The sequence below is a fragment of the Schistocerca americana genome, chromosome 3, assembly GCF_021461395.2.
Source record: "Schistocerca americana isolate TAMUIC-IGC-003095 chromosome 3, iqSchAmer2.1, whole genome shotgun sequence".
NCBI classification, from domain to species: Eukaryota; Metazoa; Arthropoda; class Insecta; order Orthoptera; family Acrididae; genus Schistocerca; species Schistocerca americana.
In genome coordinates, this window is record NC_060121.1 from 535,146,896 (window position 1) to 535,172,334 (window position 25,439).

A 25,439-nucleotide genomic window follows, 5' to 3' on the forward strand; every position below is an offset into this window, starting at 1 on the left:
ATTACAACTAATACACCAAAAGGTGTTTTCGTGCAATAAATTTCATTCAATTTAATGGACAACCTGAGAGTACTGTTGTTAGTAAGAATGCCTATGAAAGATATTTCCTAATAAAATATAACTGGATACAAACCAAGTGTCTGAGGTCATTATAAATTTTATGTTGGAGGTAAAGTGGATGCATCCAACATCAGTTGGGACTATAATGCATTTGGGTCATTCTGAAAATAAAGGCAACAATATTAATGTAATTTCCATTAGGTAAAATAAAAGAAGGTGGAAGTAATTAATATGCTGATCACCAACCAGATATGGCACTCAGAATTATTTACTAACCACAATTCAGTAGCACTCGTACTAGCTTATATGTTATGTAAAAATTGTGTTATCCAAAGAGTATATTTAGCATTTGACAAACAGGAAATAATATACAAAATTGAATGAACGGTTGATATCATTAATAGAAATATACTCACAAAGAAAGTAACCAATGAAGAGAAACCAACAGTTATTAAATTCCAGATATAAGTTCTAAATTTTGATTAACGGGCAATTACCAAATACATTTATCTGCATGGGACAGATGGAAGTACAACCACATATTCCTCTGTCTACCAGTTTTATAAATGCCTCAAATTCAGGTGTATCAGAATTCAATGCCGCTGTAACAAGCTTTGTAGTACATGTGGCAGTGGACATATGTCATCAGACTGTGTGACTACTGTTTTAAATTGCTTGCATTGTAGAGAAATCACTTTCATTATGAATAAGAACTGATGTGATTAGGAAGCACATGACGGAAAAGTATCATTTACTGAACAACTTGTTGTTCACAGATGCTGAGGTCCTAATTTGTGAAAATACTTATGCAGGTGTTGCAGTTGGCCTTCTGGTTGACAACAGACATGGATATGTATATATTTCTCAATAGAATATGAGATTCCATATCATTCCCTCTCCCATTTTTCACTCTCTTCATCTACCTGTTCATAAGTAAGAAAGCTTCAGCTCTTTCATTGGTATAATGCCTTCCACCTATCACCCTCTCTCTTGCACGCACACGCGCGTGACGCACGCACGCACACACACACACACACACACACACACACACACACACAGAGAGAGAGAGAGAGAGAGAGAGAGAGAGAGAGAGAGAGAGCCAGCCTTCCAGTGGATTCAATCCTCCAAAATGACAATTATGACAAATTCGAAGTGGCAGGTTAATTCTTCCAGCTATAGTTGGTGTTGTGTCAAGGTTGTGAGCTGTGAGCTACAAGTTATGTACAGATTGTCATTCTTGAGATAGTTTTGTGTACTTGTTTTTATATTTATTTCAAGTTACTGACAGTTTAGTTCAAAACATCCAAGTGAAGAAATACATGTGAAACAGTCTTGTGTCAGCAAGGTTTTAAGAAATATTACTATAAGTTAGTTGAAAAATTTAACTATGAAATATTATGTTTCTTGCAAAACCATTTTCACAATGAGAATCATGACTTACCATAACAGAACTTTTTCTGAAATTACAAAAACTCATATAAGAAAAAGTAAATTAATACGCTGTGTAAGATGATGATACATTTATTTAAGTTTATTTTTGTGTTGTTATAGTAGGTTTAATTAATAGTTTTTACTTTTTATTTCATGCATGACAAAGTATATTCCAATATTAGCAGTTTTAAAACAATTAAAATATAAGCAGACAACACTTAAGGATGTTTGTTGCCAAAACTGTTTGTCTGCTATGTTGAAAGTAAGTAATGATACTGGCTTTTTTTTGTAGGACCGGGCACAGGAGGCACTGAATTTTGTGTTAGAGCAGTTGCACAAAGCAGACCGTGGGAGTCAGGGTACGCTGCTCAGAGAAGCAACATTGCTGTGTAGCAGTTATCCAGTGTTGTTCACAGACAAGATGTTGGCAGAGGTGCGTGGGCACAAAACCCAGACCAACTCAGTCCCAGCTGCACAGCATCCTGCACCAGTGCACAGGTGGTAGCATGAGAGATCTAAAGCCTAACTATATCAGAAATTGCTCGCTACTGTGCTTTTAATGATTGTCATCTTCTTTTCTGTTTCTGGGTGTGTTTAGAAACTATTGCTTAGAGACTGGAAAGCAGTAAATTTCATTTTTGTGGCCCAGAAAGTCTCTCTCTCTCTCTCTCTCTCTCTCTCTCTCTCTCTCTCTCTCTCTCTCTCTCTGTGTGTGTGTGTGTGTGTGTGTGTGTGTGTGTGTGTGTGTGTCTCACTCACACAGCTGTGCAACAGTTGGTGTGATTTGGAAAAGAAAATTCAAAAAGAAATTATCTAAAACACAATGTGTAACCACTTTTCATCAGAAAAATATGTCATATATGCTGTGTTTGCATTTTTCTAATGTATTTTACAAAAAAATACACAATAACTTCCATGAGTAGATATTCTTCATAAAGCATAGTCTCATATTTTTTACTGATTTTCGAATCTGATCAAGACCCTATTCGAAGCAAAGCTCAGTCCAAGCTGTATCAGAGTTCCACCTATTACAAATAGAGCCCCCAAAAATAACACTGTAATCAAAGCATTACACTTACTGTGCACACTCCACTCACACAGAGAAGTTAGTGAAACCAGCCCTCCATTAGCTTACATGCCAGAGTGTTGCATGATACAATCAGAGAGTGTGCCTGAGGATCAGCGCCATTTAAGTAGTGGTGCCACAGCGACTGACAGTTGTGCTGTGCCAGCTGTTCAGTTTCCACGGTAATGCCAGCACCACTGCATCCTTTCTTTCCAGCAGTGACCACTGAGCAGGAAGAATAACGTAGGTGGTGTGTGGCCTAAGGAGCCGCCAACGGAGAAGGTGATGGATTGATGTCCATGGCCATTGCAGCGAGAAGCTGGGCAGGGAGGTGCTCAATGCGAGATGAATGAGGCATCCCAGAACTGGAGGGTCCTCCAAAGGTGGAGAACACAATTGCTGAACAGAACGGTGGAAGTGGAGTTGGTTCCAATGGTGCCACACAATTCCATGGGCATAAGACATTGAGTATTATATAACAACATAAAATAAACTGATAGTCTATGAAAAAAAAAAAAAATGAGAGAGAGAACCCGGGCGCGGGGGGGGGGGGGGGGGGGGGGGGGGCGCACTTGGTGTGTGTGTGTGTGTGTGTGTGTGTGTGTGTGTGTGTGTGGGTGTGTGTAGCTGCATGAGTAGGACTAAAAAATAATGTATTCATTAATCTTAACAGTAATCATGTATACATATAGACTGATTTGTTCCACATAATTTTGATGGAAGAATTGTCCAAATGATTGTGGAACATGTAACTAACTAACTATACAACACAGACTTGTGTCGGTCAAAGAGTGCCCTGCTGTCATGAGCAGTTGCCAAAGTGCCCATGTGGAAGGGAGAGGCTTGAGTGATGTCGTGTAGGCAGCGGATACAAAATGTCAAAGATATGAAGCCATGAAGCTATTCCACCATGTTGTAGGCTTCAGTTGGGGTGGCCCTAGTCTTCAGTTGGGATGGTCCTGCAAATTACTATAAGACCACAGTGCACTTTATAATAATGGTATCAGGCATCATTTACATGTGGGTGACATCTGTGCAAAATTTTCCACTTTCTTTTTGAGTCCAAAACCACGCCTGTCATGGGTGGTATCCTAGAGGAACACTTGTGAAGATAGCATTTTAGCTCTTTTGTTGTTTCATGAATTGTAAATCCAGAGGCCGGTCAGTGTGGCCGAGCGGTTCTAGGTGCTTCAGTCCCCTACGGTCGCAGGTTCGAATCCTGCCTCGGGCATGGATGTGTGTGACGTCCTTAGGTTGGTTAGGTTTAAGTAGTTCTAAGATCTGGGGGACTGATGACCTCAGATGTTAAGTCCCATAGTGCTCAGAGCCATTTGAACCATTTTTTTGTAAATTCAGAAGTGTGACAAGAGTCTATCCCAAAAATAGTGTCCATTGTGGGGTCAGCTACCACAAGGAAGTGTACTGGATGAGTGACTTTGTAAGTTAGTAAAACTGGAAGTTTTTCTAGCAAAGACAGATGATCGAGTCCACTGATCTATAGGTTTGTATTGGCTGACTGTAAGAACAACTGTCCTGAACTTAAGTAAGTAGGCTGGTTTAGCAAGGACACATAAGCACCAGTGTCCAGATGTAACAATATAGTGGTTCATTCTATCCTTTATTTTCCTTTGTTTTAGAGCCAGATTTAATTTTATGGGGCGTTTGGCCGTGAACGCATCTAAGTACATTTATCGTGTTACATCTCGAGAAGTCTGCACTTCTATAGTTTAATCACTTGCTTGTTACACTTCCGTGGTTTGGGGCATATCTGCACTGGAACTGCTGTTGGGGGTAAGCTGCACCACAACGTCACTGATTAGTGTGTCCAAACATTGTGCAACAGAGTGAGATCCTTGATCGCTTTATTGGGAATGTTGTCAAAGTGATGTGATGTCACCGAAAATGTAAAGACATTTGACAGATTGCAGAATAAGTCAGAAATTTCACAAAAGTAAAGGGATATGTAAACCATATGAAAAAGAGCACTTATTTGTATTAGAGAGGTCGAAATTGTAAAATAATGTAATGTTAACAAATTTAGAGAAAAATATTAAGTAATTAATCACAATAAACTTGTTATAAAATTGTCGATATGTGATTAATTGTATTTTAATTACAGTTTCAACAAAGTAAGAAAGGTATTAGTGGTTGAAAGATTATAAATATGATCGTGGCTGTGACCACTTGGCACAGTATTGTTTCAGTCTTTGTCTCAGTTGTTTCGATTTGTCTACAAAACTTCTCCTTCTACCTGCTGTTGCTTTCAGTGCTTTCAGCATTGTCTACAATGCAACAGAAGTTGCTTGCAGTGTGTGGCTTTAAGTATTTTATTCTTTTTTTATAATTATGTTTATAGCTATTTGGCAGATTTTGTAGAATGTACAGGGTGTTTATACAGGACTTTCGGGGTTTTAATGCTTTATAATATTTATTTCATTAAACTTACAGTTATAAATGATATGTCTAATGAAAGAACAACTTAAACAGTTTTACCAAGAACCTTATAAATGTTCAATTTGGGCACTGGCATAGTGAAGTACACGATCTACATCTACATCCATAATCCGCAAGCCACCTGACGGTGTGTGGCGGAGGGTACCTAGAGTACGTCTATCGATTCTCCCCTCTATTCCAGTCTCCTATTGTTCGTGGAAAGAAGGATTGTCGGTATGTTTCTATGTGGGCTCTAATCTCTCTGATTTTATCCTCATGGTCTCTTCGCGAGATATACGTAGGAGGGAGCAATATACTGCTTGACTCTTCGGTGAAGGTATGTTCTCGAAACTTCAACAAAAGCCCACACCAAGCTGCTGAGCGTCTCTCCTGCAGAGTCTTCCACTGGAGTTTATCTATCATCTCCGTAACGCTTTCGCGATTACTAAATGATCCTGTAACAAAGCACGCTGCTCTCCGTTGGATCTTCTCCATCTCTTCTATCAACCCTATCTAGTACGGATCCCACACTGCTGGGCAGTATTCAAGCAGTGGGCAAACAAGCGTACTGTAACCTCCTTCCTTTGTTTTTGGATTGCATTTCCTTAGGATTCTTCCAATGAGTCTCAGTCTGGCATCTGCTTTACCAACGATCAACTTTATATGATCATTCCATTTTAAATCACACCTAATGCATACTCCCAGATAATTTATGGAGTTGACTGCTTCCAGTTGCTGACCTGCTATTTTGTAGCTAAATGATAAAGGATCTTTCTTTCTATGTATCCGCAGCACATTATACTTGTCTACATTAGATTGAATTGCCATTCCCTGCACCATGCGTCAATTCGCTGCAGATCCTCCTGCAATTCAGTACAATTTTCCATTGTTACAACCTCTCGATACACCACAGCATCATCTGCAAAAAGCCTCAGTGAACTTCCGATGTCATCTACAAGGTCATTTATGTATATTGTGAATAGCAATGGTCCTACGACACTGCCCTGCGGCACACCTGAAATCACTCTTACTTCGGAAGACTTCTCTCCATTGAGAATGACATGCTGCGTTCTGTTATCTAGGAACTCTTCAATCCAATCACACAATTGGTCTGATAGTCCATATGCTCTTACTTTGTTCATTAAACAACTGTGGGGAACTGTATCGAACGCCGTGCAGAAGTCAAGAAACACGGCATCTACTGTGAACCCGTGTCTATGGCCCTCTGAGTCTCGTGGATGAATAGTGCGAGCTGGTTTTCACATGACCGTCTTTTTCGAAACCCATGCTGATTCCTACAGAGTAGATTTCTAGACTCCAGGAATGTCATTATACTCGAACATAATACGTGTTCCAAAATTCCACAACTGTTCGACGTTAGAGATATAGGTCTATAGTTCTGCACATCTGTTCGACGTCCCTCCTTGAAAACGGGGATGACCTGTGCCCTTTTCCAATCCTTTGGAATGCTACGTTCTTCTAGAGACCTACAGTGCACCGCTGCAAGAAGGGGGGCAAGTTCCTTCGTGTACTCTGTGTAAAATCGAACTGGTATCCCATCAGGTCCAGCGGCCTTTCCTCTTTTGAGCGATTTTAATTGTTTCTCTATCCCTCTGTTGTCTATTTCGATATCTACCATTTTGTCATCTGTGCGACAATCTAGAGAAGGAACTACAGTGCAGTCGTCCTCTGTGAAACAGCTTCGGAAAAGACATTTAGTATTTCGGCCTTTAGTCTGTCATCCTCTGTTTCAGTACCATTTTGGTCACAGAGTGTCTGGACATTTTGTTTTTATCCACCTACCGCTTTGACATAAGACCAAAATTTCTTAGGATTTTCTGCCAAGTCAGTACATAGAACCTTACTTTCAAATTCATTGAACGCCTCTCGCATAGCCCTCCTCACACTACATTTCGCTTTGCGTAATTTTTGTTTGTCTGCAAGGCTTTCGCTATGTTTATGTTTGCTGTGAAGTTTCCTTTGCTTCTGCAGCATTTTTCTAACTCGGATGTTGTACCACGGTGGCTCTTTACCATCTCTTACGATCTTGCTGGGCACATACTCATCTAACGCATATCTGTACTTGAGACAAAACTTTTGTGTTGAGCCGTCAGGTACTCTGTAATCTGCTTTTTGTCACTTTTGCTAAAAAGTTAATATTTCTATTTACGGCTGAAATCATCGATGCAGTAATCGCTTTATGATCGCTGATTCCCTGTTCTGCGTTGTTGTGTTGTTGTGGTCTTTGATGCGGCTCTCCATGCTACTCTATCCTGTGCAAGCTTCTTCATCTTCCAGTACCTACTGCAACCTACATCCTTCTGTATCTGTTTGGTGTATTCATCTCTTGGTCTCCCTCTACGATTTTTACCCTCCACGCTGCCCTCCAATACCAATTTGGTGATCCCTTGATGCCTCAGAACATGTCCTACCAACCGATCCCTTCTTCTAGTCACGTTGTGCCACAAACTTCTCTTCTCCCCAATCCTATTCAGTACTTCCTCATTAGTTATGTAATCTACCCATCTAATCTTCAGCATTCTTCTGTAACACCACATTTCAAAAGCTTCTATTCTCTTCTTGTCCAAACTATTTATCGTCCATGTTTCACTTCCATACATGGCTACACTCCATACAAATACTTTCAGAAACGACTTCCTGACATCGAAATCCATACTCGATGTTAACAAATTTCTCTTTTTCAGAAACGCTTTCCTTGCCATTGCCAGTCTACATTTTATATCCTCTCTACTTCGACCATCATCAGTTATTTTGCTCCCCAAATAGCAAAACTCCTTTACTACTTTAAGTGTCTCATTTCCTAATCTAATTCCCTCAGCATCTCCCGACTTAATTCGACTACATTCCATTATCCTCATTTTGCTTTTGTTGAAGTTCATCTTATACCCTCCTTTCAAGACACTGTCCAACCTGTTCAGCTGCTCTTCCAAGTCCTTTGCTGTCTCTGACAGAATTACAATGTCATCGGCGAACCTCAAAGTTTTTATTTCTTCTCCATGGATTTTAATACCTACTCTGAATTTTTCTTTTGATTCCTTCACTGCTTGCTCGATATAGAGATTGAATAACATCGGGGAGAGGCTACAACCCTGTCTCACTCCCTTCCCAACCACTGCTTCCCTTTCGTGTCCCTCGACTCTTATAACTGCCATCTGGTTTCTGTACAAATTGTAAATAGCTTTTCGCTCCCTGTATTTTACCCCTGCCACCTTCAGAATTTGAAAGAGAGTATTCCAGTCAACATTGTCAAAAGCTTTCTCTAAATCTATAAATGCTAGAAACGTAGGTTTGCCTTTCCTTAACCTAGCTTCTAAGATAAGTCGTAGGTCAGTATTGCCTCACGTGTTCCGATATTTCTGCGGAATCCAAACTTATCTTCCCCGAGGTCGGCTTCTACTAGTTTTTCCATTCGTCTGTAAAGAATTCGCGTTAGTATTTTGCAGCTGTGACTTATTAAACTGATAGTTCGGTAATTTTCACATCTGTCAACACCTGCTTTCTTTGGGATTGGAATTATTATATTCTTCTTGAAGTCTGAGGGTATTTCGCCCATCCTTACATTTGTCCTCTAGCCATCCCTGCTTAGCCATTTTGCACTTCCTGTCGATCTCATTTTTGAGACGTTTGTATTCCTTTTTGCCTGGTTCATTTACTGCATTTTTATATTTTATCCTTTCATCAATTAAATTCAATATTTCTTCTGTTACCCAAGGATTTCTACTAGCCCTCGTCTTTTTACCTACTTGATCCTCTGCTGCCTTCACTACTTCATCCCTCAAAGCTACCCATTCTTCTTCTACTGTATTTATTTCCCCATTCTTGTCAATTGTTCCCTTATGCTCTCCCTGAAACTCTGTACAACCTCTGGTGTAGTCAGTTTATCCAGGTCCCATCTCCTTAAATTCCCCCCTTTTTGCAGTTTCTTCAGTTTTAATCTACAGTTCATAACCAACAGATTGTGTTCAGTATCTACATCTGCCCCTGGAAATGTCTTATAATTGAAAACCTGGTTCCTAAATCTCTGTCTTACCATTATATAATCTATCTGAAACCTGTCAGTATCTCCAGGCTTCTTCCATTTATACAGCCTTCTTTCATGATTCTTGAACCAAGTGTTAGCTATGATTTAGTTATGCTCTGTGCAAAATTCTACCAGGCGGCTTCCTCTTTCATTTCTCCCCCCCATCAATATTCACCTACTACGTTTCCTTCTCTCCCTTTTCCTACTGACGAATTCCAGTCACCCATGACTATTAAATTTTCGTCTCCCTTCACTATCTGAATAATTTCTTTTATTTCATCATACATTTTTTCAATTTCTTCATCATCTGCAGAGCTAGTTGGCATATAAACTTGTACCACTGTCGTAGGCATGGGCTTCGTATCTATCTTGGCCACAATAATGCGTTCACTATGCTGATTGTAGTAGCTTAGCTGCATTCCTATTTTCCTATTCATTATTAAACCTACTCCTGCATTACTCCTATTTGATTTTGTGTTTATAACCCTGTAGTCACCTGACCAGAAGTCTTGTTCCTCCTGCCACCGAACTTCACTAATTCCCACTATATCTAACTTAAACCTATCCATTTCCCCTTTTAAATTTTCTAACCTACCTGCCTGATTAAGGGATCTGACATTCCACGCTCCGATCCGTAGAACACCAGTTTTCTTTCGTTAACTGTTTCAAATAGTTCGGGTCTGTTTGTCACCAGAAGGTATAATATGTTATCGCCACGAGTCGGTTCTCTGTTTAACTGCTCGAGGTAATTTTCAGATAAAGCACTTAAAAAAATTTCTTTGGATTCTTTGTCCCTGCCACCCATTATGAACATTTGAGTGCCCCAGTCTATATCCGGCAAATTAAAATCTCCACCCAGAACTATAACAGAGTGGGGAAATCTACTCGAAATATTTTCCAAATTATCCTTCAGGTGCTAAGCCACAACAGCTGCTGAGCTGGGGGGTCTATAGAGACATCCAATTACCATGTCTGAGCCTGCTTTAACCGTGACCTTCACCCAAATTATTTCACATTTCGGATTTCCATCAATTTCCTTCGGTACTATTACACTTCTTATTGCTATAAGCACGCCTCCCCCTTCACTGTCCAGCCTTTCTCTGTGGTGTACATTCCAATCTATGTTTAGGATTTCATTACTGTTTACGTCTGGTTTCAGCCAACTCTCTGTCCCGAGTACTTTATGGGCATTGTGACCGCTTATTAATGAGAGCAGTTCTGGGACCTTTTTATAGATGATATTGCAGTTTACTATTAGCACATTAATATTGTTATTCCCTGTTACATTTTGCCTACTCCTACCTTGCCGTGTCTCAGGAGGCGTCTTGTTGGGCTTAGCGAGGGAATTCTCTAACCTAAAAAACCCACATGTGCACTCCACATGTACTCCGCTACCCTTGTAGCCACTTCCTGCCTGTAGTGCACGCCTGACCCTACATTTCTCCACCCAATAGCAGAGGTCGAGAAATTTGCATCCCAGATCTCCGCAGAATCGTCTGAGCCTCTGGTTTAAGCCTTCTACCCGGCTACAAACCAGAAGACTGCGATCGGTTCTGGGAACGATACTACAAATAGTTAGCTCAGATTCCACCCCGTGAGAGAGGCTTTCCGCCTTCACCAATTCCGCCAACCGGCTGTACAAACTGAGGATGACCTCTGAACCCAGACGGCAGGAGTCATTGGTGCCGACATGAGCAACAATTTGCAGTCGGGTGCACCCAGTGCTCTCTATCGCCGCCGGCTGGGGCTCCTCCACATCTCGGATGGGACCCCTGGCAAGCAGACAGAGTGAACACTGGCCTTCTTCCCTGACCTTTCCGCTATTTCCCTAAGGGGCTCCATCACCCGCCTAACGTTGGAGCTCCCAATAACTAATAAAGGCCTCCCCCCGTGTGCCTGCTCGGACCTTGCTGAAGGAGCGGCCACATGTCCACTCACAGGCAGAGCGGGCGATGCTACACGGCCAGCCTCCACATTGACCCTCCGCTTCATGCGCCGCGAACGCCGCTGAACCCACCACTCCCCTTGGGGAAAAGGTGGCCCAACCGTGCCCGGTACTTGCGAAGATGTCTTGACAGCAGGGACAGTGGGTGAAGCATGTAACACCTGGGGTGTGCCATGCGACACACTAGACTCCCCACTGCCGCTACACTCCGAGGCGGCTGATAGTTGACTAAACTGTAGTTGCTAGACACTTCTTGTAGAAAACAATGAAAATAACACTACCTGTCTCTGGACTGTATTGAAAACAAACACTAGCACTACTGGCACTATGGTTGACTAAAGGGACTCTCTCTGATTGTATTCAAAACAAACACGAAATCTATTTAACACTATTACTAGCACTCGACAATTAAAGCTTCCTAAAAGCAAAAACACACGGATGAAGAAGTGACAAGTAAGAAAAATACAGTTAAAACTTAAATTAACGTACCTCGCTGCACAGCAGCCGGCAGTTACGACGACACTGACACTACTGGCACTATGGCTGACTAAAGGGACTCTCTCTGACTGTATTCAAAACAAACACGAAATCTATGGAACACTATTACTAGCACTCGACAACAATCGATTGGTTGAACTTCACTGTACCCAAGCGCTGGATGGGCCGCAAGGGGTCCCAATGACAGGGCTTGCTTTGCATGGCCTCCACATTCACCCGACCTAACGCTATGCGATTTTTTCCTTTGGAGCTTCACCAAGTATTGTGTGTACGTGCCTCTGCTACCTGCAGACCTCTCTGAATTAAGAAACCGGACTGAAGCAGCTGTTGCTACAATCACTGAAGACACACTTATCAACATTGGGGAAGAACTTGGCTATAGACTTGATGTGTGCCATGTGACAAATGGTGCTCACGTTGAACGTTTATAAGGTTCTTGGTAAAACTGTTGGAGTTGCTCTTTCATTTGACATATCATTTATAACTGTAAGTTTAATATAATAAATATTATAAAGCGTTAAAACCCCGATATTCATTTATAAACACCCTGCATAGTGATTCTTTGTATCCTCTTTTTATCTATTGACAGCTTGTAGATGGTGTGGCCACTAGCTGATTTTGGTGAAAATGCATCAGACAGATCTCTCTCTCTCTCTCTCTCTCTGTCCCCCCCCCCCCCCCCCCCCCTCCCAACCAAACATCTTATTGGGATAATTTCGGAAAAAAAAAAAAAAAATCATAAATTAAACTTACAGGGTATTGGTTTATGAAATATGTTCCTGTAAACAGGTGATATTAGAACCAGCTGGGTAGACAGTCATAGAACAATGGCCAGTTGTTTAAAAATACTTTCTTGAGTTCAAACACAAGCATAAAAGCAAATTGGTGAGTTCTTTAAGTACAAGAATATTGTTAAACTATTAAAACACAAAATACCATAGCAGTGTTTGTGCAAGTGTTCATAAACATTCAAGATTCAAGGAGCTCTTTCGGAAGAGAAATCCTTTAATGCATGCGATATATAGTGAGTTCACTGGCTCCATCAGAACACTCATTAATTGATTTTGAAATGTGGACGCATTTCATGATAAGTATTACTTGCCATTGTAAAACAGTGTTCAACATTATAGAAAACAAATGTCTCAAGAAGCTAAATGCTCAAGAAAAATGCTGTACTACTACTTCCTTGCAAGCATAAAAGAGGAACATGCACGCAAGATGAATGTGGGGGCGGCAGCACATTGGACATTAGATGCAACAAATGCAAAGTATTCTGGGAAGCATTGGCCAGTCTGCCATTTGCGTAAGAAGTGTCACAAAATCTGACACTTGTCGAAGTGACACATCGGAAGAAGAAATGTTGGATCCTTTCTGCCATACATCCCCAGGATAATCAAAATATCCACGGGTGTGCTGCCGGTCTATAGTGTCCAACGGGTACTATATTTCGGCGATCATACATGTCGCCATCATCAGGTGAACTGACGGACTGAGCTCCTGTGAACGTGCCGGCATGGAGATCTGTACGCTAAGGCTGCTCAGAGGGAACTGGGTTCGGTCGCGGCGGCGGCCGATTTAAATACCCTCCGCCCGCGGCGCGCTCCCCCTGCCGTCCGCGCCCTGCGCCATGGTCGCGCGGTGGAACAGATTGCGACGGCGTCTGAGATGATGTCGGTGTGATGGCTCTGTCCACCGTGGTCGTCACAACTATACGTTTGCTCGATGTACTCTTGATTAACCCGATCGCTGGTTCCCAAGCCTTGCTCAGATTATAGCCACAGTCGCGATTTATGAGGTCTTCATTGGTGCGAATTTCGATGGCCTCTCTAACAACGCTGCCCCAGTATCTCGACGTCTGTACCAGAATCCTCGTGCGGTCATACTCCATGGCGTGATTTTCTGACAAACAATGTTCAGCGACCGCCGACTTGCTCGGATACATCAGTCGAGTGTGCCTCTGGTGTTCACGGCATCGATCCTCGACGGTACGCATCGTCTGACCAATATACGACTTGCCACATTGATACGGAATCTGGTACACGCCGGCCTTCCTCAAACCGAGGTCATCCTTGGCGCTCTCCACCAGTGCACGAGTTTTATTTGGAGGACAAAACACAGTTCCGACCCGGTATTTCTTCAGAATGCGGGCGATTTTCCCCGAGAGTGTGCCTGTGTATGGAATAAATGCAGTGCCTACCTCCTCCCTCGTGACTTCATCCATCTCAACAGGTTGTGCTGCAGTGGTTGGGCGGAGAGCACGTTGAATCTGCCACTCTGAGTACCCATTTTTTCGAAAAACAGTTCTCGGATGTTCCAATTCCTGGGGTAGACTCTCTGCGTCAGAGATAGTGCGCGCCCTATGTACTAGAGTTTTAAGTACCCCATTCCTCTGTGAAGGGTGGTGGCAGCTGTCTGCGTGCAAATACAGATCAGTGTGCGTAGTCTTCCGATACACCCCATGACCTAGGGTGCCGTCAGCCCTTCTCTTGACCAAGACGTCAAGGAAAGGTAATTTACCCTCCGTTTCAGTCTCCATAGTGAATTTGATGTTGGGGTGTATGGAGTTTAGATGTGTAAGGAAGTCAAGGAGTTTATCCATACCATGTGGCCAGATGACGAACGTGTTGTCCACGTAACGGAAAAAGCAAGTAGGTTTCCATACGGATGACGACAGGGCTTCCTCCTCGAAGTTCTCCATGTACAAATTCGCTACCACCGGTGAGAGTGGGCTAACCATGGCGACTTCCTCCGTTTGTTCGTAGTATTCTCCATTAAAAAGAAAATACATGGAAGTCAAGACATGCCTAAAAAGTTCAGTGGTCTTCTCGTCAAACTTCTGACTAATCAATTCTAGTGATTCTCGCAGGGGTACCCTCGTAAACAAGGAAACAACGTCAAAACTCACCATGATATCTGACTCATCTAACCTGAAGCTATCAAGGCGTTTAACAAAATTCACGGAATTACGGATGTGATGAGGGCATTTACCCACATAAGGACTTAATATTCCTGTCAGGTATTTGGCCAACAAATATGTAGGTGCCCTGATGTTGCTGACAATGGGGCGTAATGGTACCCCCTCGTTGTGAACCTTCGGGAGTCCATATAGTCTAGGCGGTACCGGACCTTGGGGTAACAATTTCTTAGCATCACCCTCCGGTAAATCTGCGTCCTTGAGAAGCGCCCTCGTCTTGTTCTCCACCTTCTTTGTAGGGTCAACGCTGATCTTCCGGTAGGAATCGTCATTTAGCAGGCTCTGCATCTTATCAGTGTAGTCCTTATGGGAGACAACAATTGTAGCATTGCCTTTGTCAGCCGGTAAGACAACAATTTCAGAGCGCTCCCTCAGATCACGAATGGCCGCCCTCTCTTTACTGCTGATATTTGACTTCATCGGCTTGGATTTCGTCAACGCACGACAAGTTTCACGACGTATTTCCTCGGCTGATTCTGGCGGAAGTCGAGCTGCAACCTGTTCAACAGCACTAACAATTTCTGCGACCGGAGTGAACTTGGGGGTGGGAGCGAAGTTGAGACTTTTCTGCAAAACCAAGACCGCATCATCACTCAACACCATGCCACTCAAATTGATGACAGTCTTGCACGGAACCTGCAGAGATGGTTTGTCAAGGAGACGTGAGAACTTAGCTGTTTGACGTCCCGTAGCCTTCTTATGGGCGGAATCAGCTGACACCCAGGTGACACCATCAATCCAATCCCAGGAACAAGAAGTGAACTTACTAGCCAGTTGCAAATGTAGTTTGAGTAATTCCTGTGAGATAAACTCAAGGCTACGGCGGGTGAATCGCACTCTCTCACGTACCAATGCGAGGCTGGCTCGTTTCTTGATTCTCTTAGCTGCTGCAGAATCGATGTGATGCATAACTTTAGCAAAATTTGGAACAACATTCTCGGAATGACATATCTTTAGAAAGGCAAGAGTACTTAGCAAACGACATCTACGGTGGCGCAACTTTTCAAATTTCTTCATGCTGCGATACATCTCCTCCCCGTAAAGGTGTCATCTCAGACGCCGTCGCAATCTGTTCCACCGCGTGACCGTGGCGTGGGGCGCGGACGGCGGAGGGAGCGCGCCGCGGGCGGAGGGTATTTAAATCGGCCGCTGCGGCGACCGAACCCAGTCCCTCTGAGCAGCCTTAGCGTACGGATCTCCGTGCCGGCACGTTCACAGGAGCTCAGTCCGTCAGTTCACCTGATGATGGCGACATGTATGAGCGCCGAAATATTGTGCCCGTTGGACACTATAGACCGGCAGCACACCCGTGGATATTTTGATTATCAAATACGCCGGGAGAAACTCAAGAATCACATCCCCAGGATGATGGACAGAGTCGGCCATATGCTGCACAAACACAGCATGAAGACTGTCTAGAAACCAGCCAAGAAGATCAAAGAGTGTATAGATGGGTAAAGGACAAAAGGGATCCACTTGCAATGTGTAGAATATACTGCATACCCTGTACACGTGGAAAAGTCTTAAATGGAAAATTATGGACTATCCATCAACATAATTGTCAGTGATCATAACCGGCTTTGCAGGATGGAACAGGTGAAGAAACCAAATGTGGTGGAAAACGTGCTATGAGAGACCTACCAAATAAAAAGATTCATCGACATGGAATTCTCAATGCGGAGAATAGCTGTTGTGCCAGCTTGTTTAGGGAAGCCATAGAAAGACAATAAATTCAACAAGAAAGAGGAAAACTTCATGCTGCATGGAACCTGGGTTCCTGTTCTGCAGCGAATGAGACATTACCATTAGCAAGGGGAGAATCACAGTGGTGGTGACTGTGAGAAAGCCCTCAGACATTGGCATGACTGGTATGTATCCACCACCAGCGATGGAGGTTAAAGTTTTGACAGTGCCAACTATTCATACTGGTAAAATGTCAGAACAATCATCACGTTGGATAAAGAACCTGAGACAGGAGCCAACAGGCAGTACGTCAAAAAATGGCCACAAAAGCCACGAGAACTATGTTACAGTTTATTGTTAATATGGTGTACAGATTAAGTTCCTAAGATTTCTCTTTTGTTTTCCCTCGCATTCACATTTGATCGTATGATCAAATACTTTCCAAATATGCACTGTGGGGAAATAGTATATGGAAAATGTAAGTTGAAACACAAATATTGTCTGTTAATGCTCCAAATGACACTAAGAGAAAATCCGATTGGGGAAAATGATCAATTTGGGAATTATATACCAAGATTTTTCAACCTGAAGGGGGTGGGGGGGGGGGGGGGAAATGTCACTCCACTTTTCAAGCATATCTTCCTGTGGCACAGTTTCCTTCTGATAATAATATGTAGCACCATTTTGCTGGAAACAAATTTTTGGCATTATCAGGCATTTCCAAAGCATGCTTAATTTACTGCTTAGGGTGTTATGTAGGTTAAACACTTAATCATTCTATGGTTGTTTTGTACTGACTCTTCTAAGTTATCTGTAGAGCTGCTACTGAGCTTATAGCTTCTGCTCATCGTTTTGAATGGAATATATTTTTGAGCTATCCTTCCATTGCATTGCGGTCACTAGAAAAATGAGTGATCCAAGCACACTGCATGTGGTAACAGATATTGTTGTACCACTCTTCATAATTCAGCAGACAAGATTTGTTGACTCGTGTTTGCTTCCACTACATGAAATACTGCCAATTCATGCTGCCGTCAAGATAAGTTAAATTCATCAGCAGATACCAACAATTAATATGTCAGTATTACATTACATAGTGCATAAGTGTATTGCTGTCTGTTGTAGTCTGTAGAACAACAAGTTTGACTTTTAAAATTGTATTATTCACAAAAGTGAAAAGTTTGCACCATTGAAAAGTACATGCTTAGGCTTAATTTGTGTGTGATGAACATAAAAAGTCAATGCTTAGGCCTAAATTTGTGTGTGATTAACATAGAAAAAGCTTCATCTAGATTTGTTTGCATTGTAAAGACTAGAAAATAATGTAGGTTTGATTTTGGTTAAGTTATATAAGATTATTCAATGTGGAAAGTTGTAATGAGCAAGCTTAATGTGTTTACAAGTATCTGCAAGGAAACACATTGAACATCGGATTTAGTTAGATGTTTAGGTTTCCACTGCTTTCAAGAAGGGCTCACTTCTTATTGGATTGTAAGTGATTAAAAATACTGCCATTGTTATTATTATTGTGCGGAAGGTCAGGTTTATTTATCTAGAAGGAAAAAAAACCACAGCAACAAGCTGCTGATATGTAGAATCACATTTTTATGTGTAGTTAATTATAACAATATGACCATGTATGATAACAGAATACAGATGGTGTGCAGAGGTTGTCAACTGCAGTTTCGCTGGGGCATCTGCAGTAGATCAGAAGAAGATATTCCCCGTGAGGCTGTCCCATGCATATGTAGGTTAATCTTAAAAGACAGTAACGTCACAAAACAAGATGAAAGTTGTGTGTATTTCAAGCAGAGATCAGGACCAAAAAAATATTATTATTATCATATTACTATGAACCATAGCAGCTTATGGTGTGTGTGTGTGGGGGGGGGGGGGGGGGGGTGCATAGGAGGAGAAGGAGTCAGTATAACCTATTACCTCTAGAAGGTGAGGAGCATTATTTAGCTGTAGAAAGAAATGTGAGACAACAGGCCATTAATAAGAAAGTTTGGATAGGTCTTGCTTCTAGGTAATGTTATGGAAGGGGTACAGACAACCAGTTGCAGGAGAAACAGGAATCAGGGTATCCAATGCTAGCATTTGTGAGGTAATAGTGAATTTTGAGGCACTGACTAGCAATTTGAGTTGAGAAGACCATGTACTGAAAGTTAGGGGAGCAAACAAGAGGTTGGCCAAGAAAATAGAATACAATGTCAGGAGTAAATAGGATAAACTAGATGCAGTAACCTCTCTCACAAATTTGTCTTTGTCGATAATGTGTGGTGGCAGTATGTATGCAGAGCACATTACGGTGAATGCAGTTGTGATATTGGAGAAAACTTCTTTGAGTTCCACAGACTGAAAAGAGAAAGATGTCTGGTAACAGTATCTCCATTGTTGTGCATGCTGCTGCAATTGGGAGGTGGGGGTACACAAGGCATGATCTACACCTTAACAGGTGGAGATAGGGAAACTGAAACTGTCATCAGCGCAAATATTCCTGTTATTAAGAGTGTAGCAGGTGAACTTTTTAGGCCACATACTCCATTCAGGTAAACTGTTTTAAAAGTGGTCAAAATAAATGATGTGTGACATATGAAAGAAACTTGTTTCACTGACCTAGCTGGCAGGGCATTAGAATATTAGATGACTGAAAAAAGTTAATTAATCGCTTGTGTACTTAGATGATCTAGAAATTAAAAAACAGAAGCTGATGGGCTGTGTCTGTCGGAGCACCATGTGAACATAAAGGAAACCATCAGTTAAAAAGAGAACATGAAAAGTTTAGCAGCTTACTTCCACAAGGAGAATTTGGGGAGAGAAGGAGTTGTCATGTATATTAAAAATAACAATTATCATTACTTAAAAATAACATGAAGCTCAAACTATCGAACTGCTTAGACCAACAGTTGAAAATGTGCTTGAGGAGTGCTACTTCCCGAAAACTCATTTGTAATTATTGGATCACATAGATCTCCATTGGGAAATTTTCAAATACACTCCTGGAAATGGAAAAAAGAACACATTGACACCGGTGTGTCAGACCCACCATACTTGCTCCGGACACTGCGAGAGGGCTGTACAAGCAATGATCACATGCACGGCACAGGGAACACACCAGGAACCGCGGTGTTGGCCGTCGAATGGTGCTAGCTGCGCAGCATTTGTGCACCGCCGCCGTCAGTGTCAGCCAGTTTGCCGTGGCATACGGAGCTCCATCGCAGTCTTTAACACTGGTAGCATGCCGCGACAGCGTGGACGTGAACCGTATGTGCAGTTGACGGACTTTGAGCGAGGGCGTATAGTGGGCATGCGGGAGGCCGGGTGGACGTACCGCCGAATTGCTCAACACGTGGGGCGTGAGGTCTCCACAGTACATCGATGTTGTCGCCAGTGGTCGGCGGAAGGTGCACGTGCCCGTCGACCTGGGACCGGACCGCAGCGACGCACGGATGCACGCCAAGACCGTAGGATCCTATGCAGTGCCGTAGGGGACCGCACCGCCACTTCCCAGCAAATTAGGGACACTGTTGCTCCTGGGGTATCGGCGAGGACCATTCGCAACCGTCTCCATGAAGCTGGGCTACGGTCCCGCACCCCGTTAGGCCGTCTTCCGCTCACGCCCCAACATCGTGCAGCCCGCCTCCAGTGGTGTCGGGACAGGCGTGAATGGAGGGACGAATGGAGACGTGTCGTCTTCAGCGATGAGAGTCGCTTCTGTCTTGGTGCCAATGATGGTCGTATGCGTGTTTGGCGCCGTGCAGGTGAGCGCCACAATCAGGACTGCATACGACCGAGGCACACAGGGCCAACACCCGGCATCATGGTGTGGGGAGCGATCTCCTACACTGGCCGTACACCACTAGTGATCGTCGAGGGGACACTGAATAGTGCACGGTACATCCAAACCGTCATCGAACCCATCGTTCTACCATTCCTAGACCGGCAAGGGAACTTGCTGTTCCAACAGGACAATGCACGTCCGCATGTATCCCGTGCCACCCAATGTGCTCTAGAAGGGGTAAGTCAACTACCCTGGCCAGCAAGATCTCCGGATCTGTCCCCCATTGAGCATGTTTGGGACTGGATGAAGCGTCGTCTCATGCGGTCTGCACGTCCAGCACGAACACTGGTCCAACTGAGGCGCCAGGTGGAAATGGCATGGCAAGCCGTTCCACAGGACTACATCCAGCATCTCTACGATCGTCTCCATGGGAGAATAGCAGCCTGCATTGCTGCGAAAGGTGCATATACACTGTACTAGTGGCGACATTGTGCATGCTCTGTTGCCTGTGTCTATGTGCCTGTGGTTCTGTCAGTGTGATCATGTGATGTATCTGACCCCAGGAATGTGTCAATAAAGTTTCCCCTTCCTGGGACAATGAATTCACGGTGTTCTTATTTCAATTTCCAGGAGTGTATGTCTAGAAAAATTTGCATTATTATCAGATCCTGTAAGACTTAAAAGAAAGCAAATGATAATCTTTGGAGGTTTTAATAATTTTTGGAGGATTTAGGTAAAAGAAATGGTTTGCAAATGTAACTTAATACATATTTCATGAGTTGTATTGCTGATTTTCCTGTTAAAAGCACACGGAAAAACAATACTTAGTCAGTCTCAATTTTGAGTTTTGAAGGGATCTTTCCACAGAAAAATCCATTTTTTAAAATCACAGGTAATATTATTCAAAATTTGAAAGACAGAATATTACCAACTAGTATTTTCTGTGACTTACCAGAAGCGTTCGCTTGTGCTGTTCTTTTAGAGTAGCTCAAGTACAGGGTGTTCCATTTATCTGATCATTCCGACTGTCCGGGGTATTGCAGGCAGGGTAGGGAAGTCGTGCATGCCAGTTGAATGGGTCCTGTAGGACCGCACTATGACCCCCCACCCACCCACCCACCCACCCACCCCCTACATTTTTTGTGGGTTTTAGCCTGAAGGCCATACAGACATACGCGCTTTGTCAGCCAGTGTCATTCAAGCAGTGAAACAGACATCACAAGTGTAGCAGTGAAGTTTTCAAATGCAACAATGGCAAGAGCGAATTATTTAATTCCACAATGAGTGTTTGTTTATGATTCGTATGCGTGTACAGAGTCCACTCGTACTGTTCGACGATTGTTTGAACAGAAGTTTCCAGGTGTTCGACTTTCAAATTATGACACAGTTCACAAGTTAGTGAATAAATTTCTTGAAATGGGAAGTGTTCAAGGCAAGAAGTATAAACATTCATGTACAGTGCTCACAGATGCTCATCTCGATGACATTGCATACCACCTTTAAAATTTCCCTTAAAAGTCTCTTAGACGTCCATCGCAGCAAACCCAAATATCATGCACCTCTGTATAAAGAGGTGCTAAGCTGCTTGGGCTAAGGCCCTATATAGAATCAGTAGTACAAGAACTTCGACCTGCTAATCGTGCGCACAGGTTTAAGTTTTGCGAATGGGTTTTAAAACAAGTGATTGATGGTGGAATGGACCCTTACCTCATTCTCATTATAGACGAGATAAGGTCCCATTTACACAGGTATGTTAATTCCCAAACCTGTCGACATTGGAGCATAGACAGACCTGTTGTGCTTTGTGAGAAACCCCTTCATGATCAGAAAATAGGGGTGTGGTGTGGTGTGCAGTTAGTGGTGACAGAATAATGGGCCCAGTTCTTTTTTTTTTTAATGACCCAGTTACAAGTGGAAGATATGTGCTAAACATTTTGTGACATTTTTTCAACAGGATTTGGCAAGGGCTCATGCGGCAAATGTTTCTTTGCACACAATTCACAATGTGTTTGATGAAAGAGTGATTAGAAACAATATCTGGCCTGCTAGAAGCCCTGATTTAACTCTGTGCGATTTTTATTTGTGGGGTGCACTGAAGGACAAAGCATACACAACAAATCCTGACACGATAGAGGATTGATTTGATTTTGACAGGGAAGCTAAAACAGCTTTGGTCTAACCTGCCACTGCCCACACCGAAACTGAGTATTGCTTCCTGTATATCTAGTAAAGCCAACCAATGCCCTTAAATAGTGCAAGGAGTCCCTTTACCAGCTTTTTGTTAGACACAATTTCTTCAGGTCTAGTTTTCCTGAAGATTCTGTATATTTTGCTCTCCAATGCCGTGCATTAGAAGATCAGGTGTGATGCAGTTTCTTCACCCTCATCACAGATCCTACATTTAGGGTATTCTTCTGTTATACCCATTGTGTGTAGGTGTTTTTTGAAATTCTTGTGGCTTTTCATCTGTCCAGCCATGAGTTTAATCTCTTCCCTGTTCAATCCCAGGATTACAGAGCTTCTTTTAAAACATGGTTTAGGCATCATTACCTTACCATGGTTTTGTTCATAGACCTTGGTCCAATATTCTACATGCTGTTTCGTAAGCCAGTTCCATAGTTCTAGTTTGATCATAGCCTTGGTGATTGTCAGGACAGGTTCCTGTCGAATAAATGTAGTTTTTGCTCCCATCCTGGCCAATCTGTCGGCTTGTTCATTGCCACAGATCCCTGAGTGGCCAGGGAACCGTACAAGCTTTACCTTATTGCTTCCCCCTAGCTCCACCAGAGCCCTGTGGCATTCTGCAACAGTCTTAGATCTCATTGCAGGAGCTGCCAGTGATTTCAGGGCTGTCTGAATAGATGTAGATGTTACGGTCGTTGTAGCACCTATGCATATTCTCCTCCACACATGCCCTGATTGCAGTAATTTCAGCTTGGAATACTGGGGCCAGTTTTCCTAGAGAGATAATGCCCTTCAGTCTTGACTGAACCCCGTACTCCCCTGCCCCAACACCTTGGCCTGATTTTGACCCATCGATGAACCAAACAGTGTCCCCCATATGGTGTTGAACTGCTTTTCCCCACTGCTCCTTGCTTCCAATTATATTGTAAGGCTTGTTGAAGCAGTTGGGAGTTATAATGTAGTTGGCCGGCATTTCCCCAGCCATTTCTTTATTTACATCACTCACTATCTTAGTGTGTGATTCTGGATATCCCAATGAGATCCAGTTACCAGTTTTAAGTCTGTATGCCCCAGATGCTGCCTCCATCTTGACCCAAAAGTGTAGTGGAGGCATGTCCAGCATAGCTTCCATCCCAGCAGTTGGTGTGCTGCTAATTTTGCCTGTTATGCCTAAGCAGGCCAGTCTCTGCACCTTAGCAAGCTCCTTAGCTGCAACCTGCTGTTCTACCTTCTTCCACCACACTATGACCGTGAAGGAAATCCTAGGTCTAACCACCGTGGTGTATATCCAGTGCGTACATCTGGGGCTTAGGCCCCAGTTTTTACCACAAGCCCTTCTGATACTCACTAGAGTGCCTTTCACCTTGGAGCAGATGCTCTTAATGTGAGGGGTCCTTGTTAATTTCTCATCTAAGCTTACCCCTAGATATTTCATTATCCCCTTCACAGGTAGAGTTTCGCCGAAGAGCTTTGGATTCCAACTTGAGTGTTTGATATGCCTCTTTGTGAATGGCAACACAACAGTCCTCTTAGGATTAACCCTTAGATCCTATTTAATGCACCAGTCTTGCACAATGTCCAGTGCACCTTGTACCATATTTCCAACTTTGTCAGGAAATTTGCCAGTTATTACTATGACAAGGTCATCTACGTATCCTTGGCAAAAGCATTGTCTTGAATTTAGTTCCTCAGTGAGTTTATTCACCACTAGATTCCACAATAAAGCGGACAGAGCTCCTTGTGGGCAACCTCTAGCAGTTCAATTACTATCTTTTCATTCATCATGGTAGCTTCTACCTTCCTTCCACTAAGCATGGCCCTGATCCACTTACATATAATGGGCCCTAGGTCATGCACCTCTGCTGCTCTTACCATGGAATCATAGGACGTGTTACTGAAGGCCCCCTCGATGTCCAGGAAGATGCAGAGGGCTATTTATTGGAAGTTAAGTGCTTTCTCCTCCTTCCCAATGAGTTGATGGAGAGCTGTCTCACGATTTACCTGGTTGATATGCGTGTTGGTTTGAATGTAGAGGGGCCCTAATTAGCCTCCTCTCCCCAACATATACATTAATCAGTTTTTCCAATGTTTTGAGAATGGAGGAGGACTGACTGATTGCTCTCATATCCTTGGCCTGGGTATGATCAGTTCTCCCTGGCTTTGGAGTGAAGACAACCTTCACTACCCTCCAAGCATTGGGAATGATTCCTACTGCTAGGCTAACCCTGAATAACCTGCAAAGGACTCTTACGAGATTCTCTCCTGCCTGTTGCAAAGAGCTGGAGAGATTCCATATGGGCCAGGTGACTTGAACGGATGGAATGTTCCCCCCACCCATTGGATTTTATTGAAGTCCATACGCTGCTTGGCTGATTCCCAGACCTCTGTTTGTGTGCCTGAGAACCATTGTTTCTCCGGGATCAAATTCTGGTCTGTGTTGTCCGACAGAGCATATTGAGGAAAGTGAGTTTTGAGGAGCAGTTCTAGCGTCTCATGTGCTGTCTTTGTATATTCCCCATCCTCCTTCCTCAATGTACCTCCTGGATTGGTTGGTACTCTAGTGAGGATTCTTTGAAGCAGCCGTGCTCTCCACTTCCTCACAGAATGCCTTCCATGATGCCTCCTTTACTTATCTGATTGCAAGGTTGTAGTTCACGAGGGCGTCACAATATTTTGCCCATTGTCCTTTATGTCTCTCAAGTTTAAACAGTCTTCGTACATGTTTTGTTTGCGTTTCCAAGTTGTTATTGCACCAAGGCACACTCCTATTTGTGCACTTCTTGGTGATCGTGCAGTTGTCCTGATGTGAGGTCACTATGGCAGAGGTAACAGCCTCTGCTACTTCCTCAAACTCTACTGGATTCCTTATCGAGGTTTTAATTTCTGATAAGCTTAAATCAAGGTCCCTCCTACATGTCTTCCAGTCTATTTTCCTGGGATTCCTATAGGTCATGGTCTGTCTGATTCCCATTTCAATCTTGAATGTAATGTACACGTAGTATGATGAGGATGGTTCTAACGCCACATGCCACTGTTTGACATACCTGCCTATCATCATGGAATGAAAGGTTATGTCGATTAGTTCTTCCCTTCTGCTATTCTTGAATGTAGGTTTATCACCACTATTCAGGTCCTCCAAGTTGTTAGCTAAGAGAAATTCAAGAAGGTACTCACCTCTACTGTTGGTGTCCTTCCTGCCACACACGAGGTTGTAGGCATTGGCATCACATCCAACCAACAGGTGGTTGCCTTCCCGATGGCAAGCTTCCATCAGTCTCCTCACCTCCAAAGGAGGAGGAGAGCTGTCTTCGTAAGGAAGGTATGCTGAGACCAAAAAAA

At 43.1% G+C, this 25,439-nt stretch overlaps 1 protein-coding gene across 2 annotated transcripts in view; it reads left to right on the forward strand.

Annotated features, from left to right (window-relative positions):
• Window positions 1-25,439, forward strand: part of LOC124607464 (protein melted) — a 272,786-nt gene that overhangs the window by 39,629 nt on the left and 207,718 nt on the right. For both annotated transcript variants that reach the window (XM_047139803.1, XM_047139804.1), the window contains one exon: window positions 1,784-1,989. In XM_047139803.1, coding sequence (XP_046995759.1) covers window positions 1,784-1,989 — 206 coding nt within the window. The remainder of the gene's footprint in view (window positions 1-1,783; window positions 1,990-25,439) is intronic.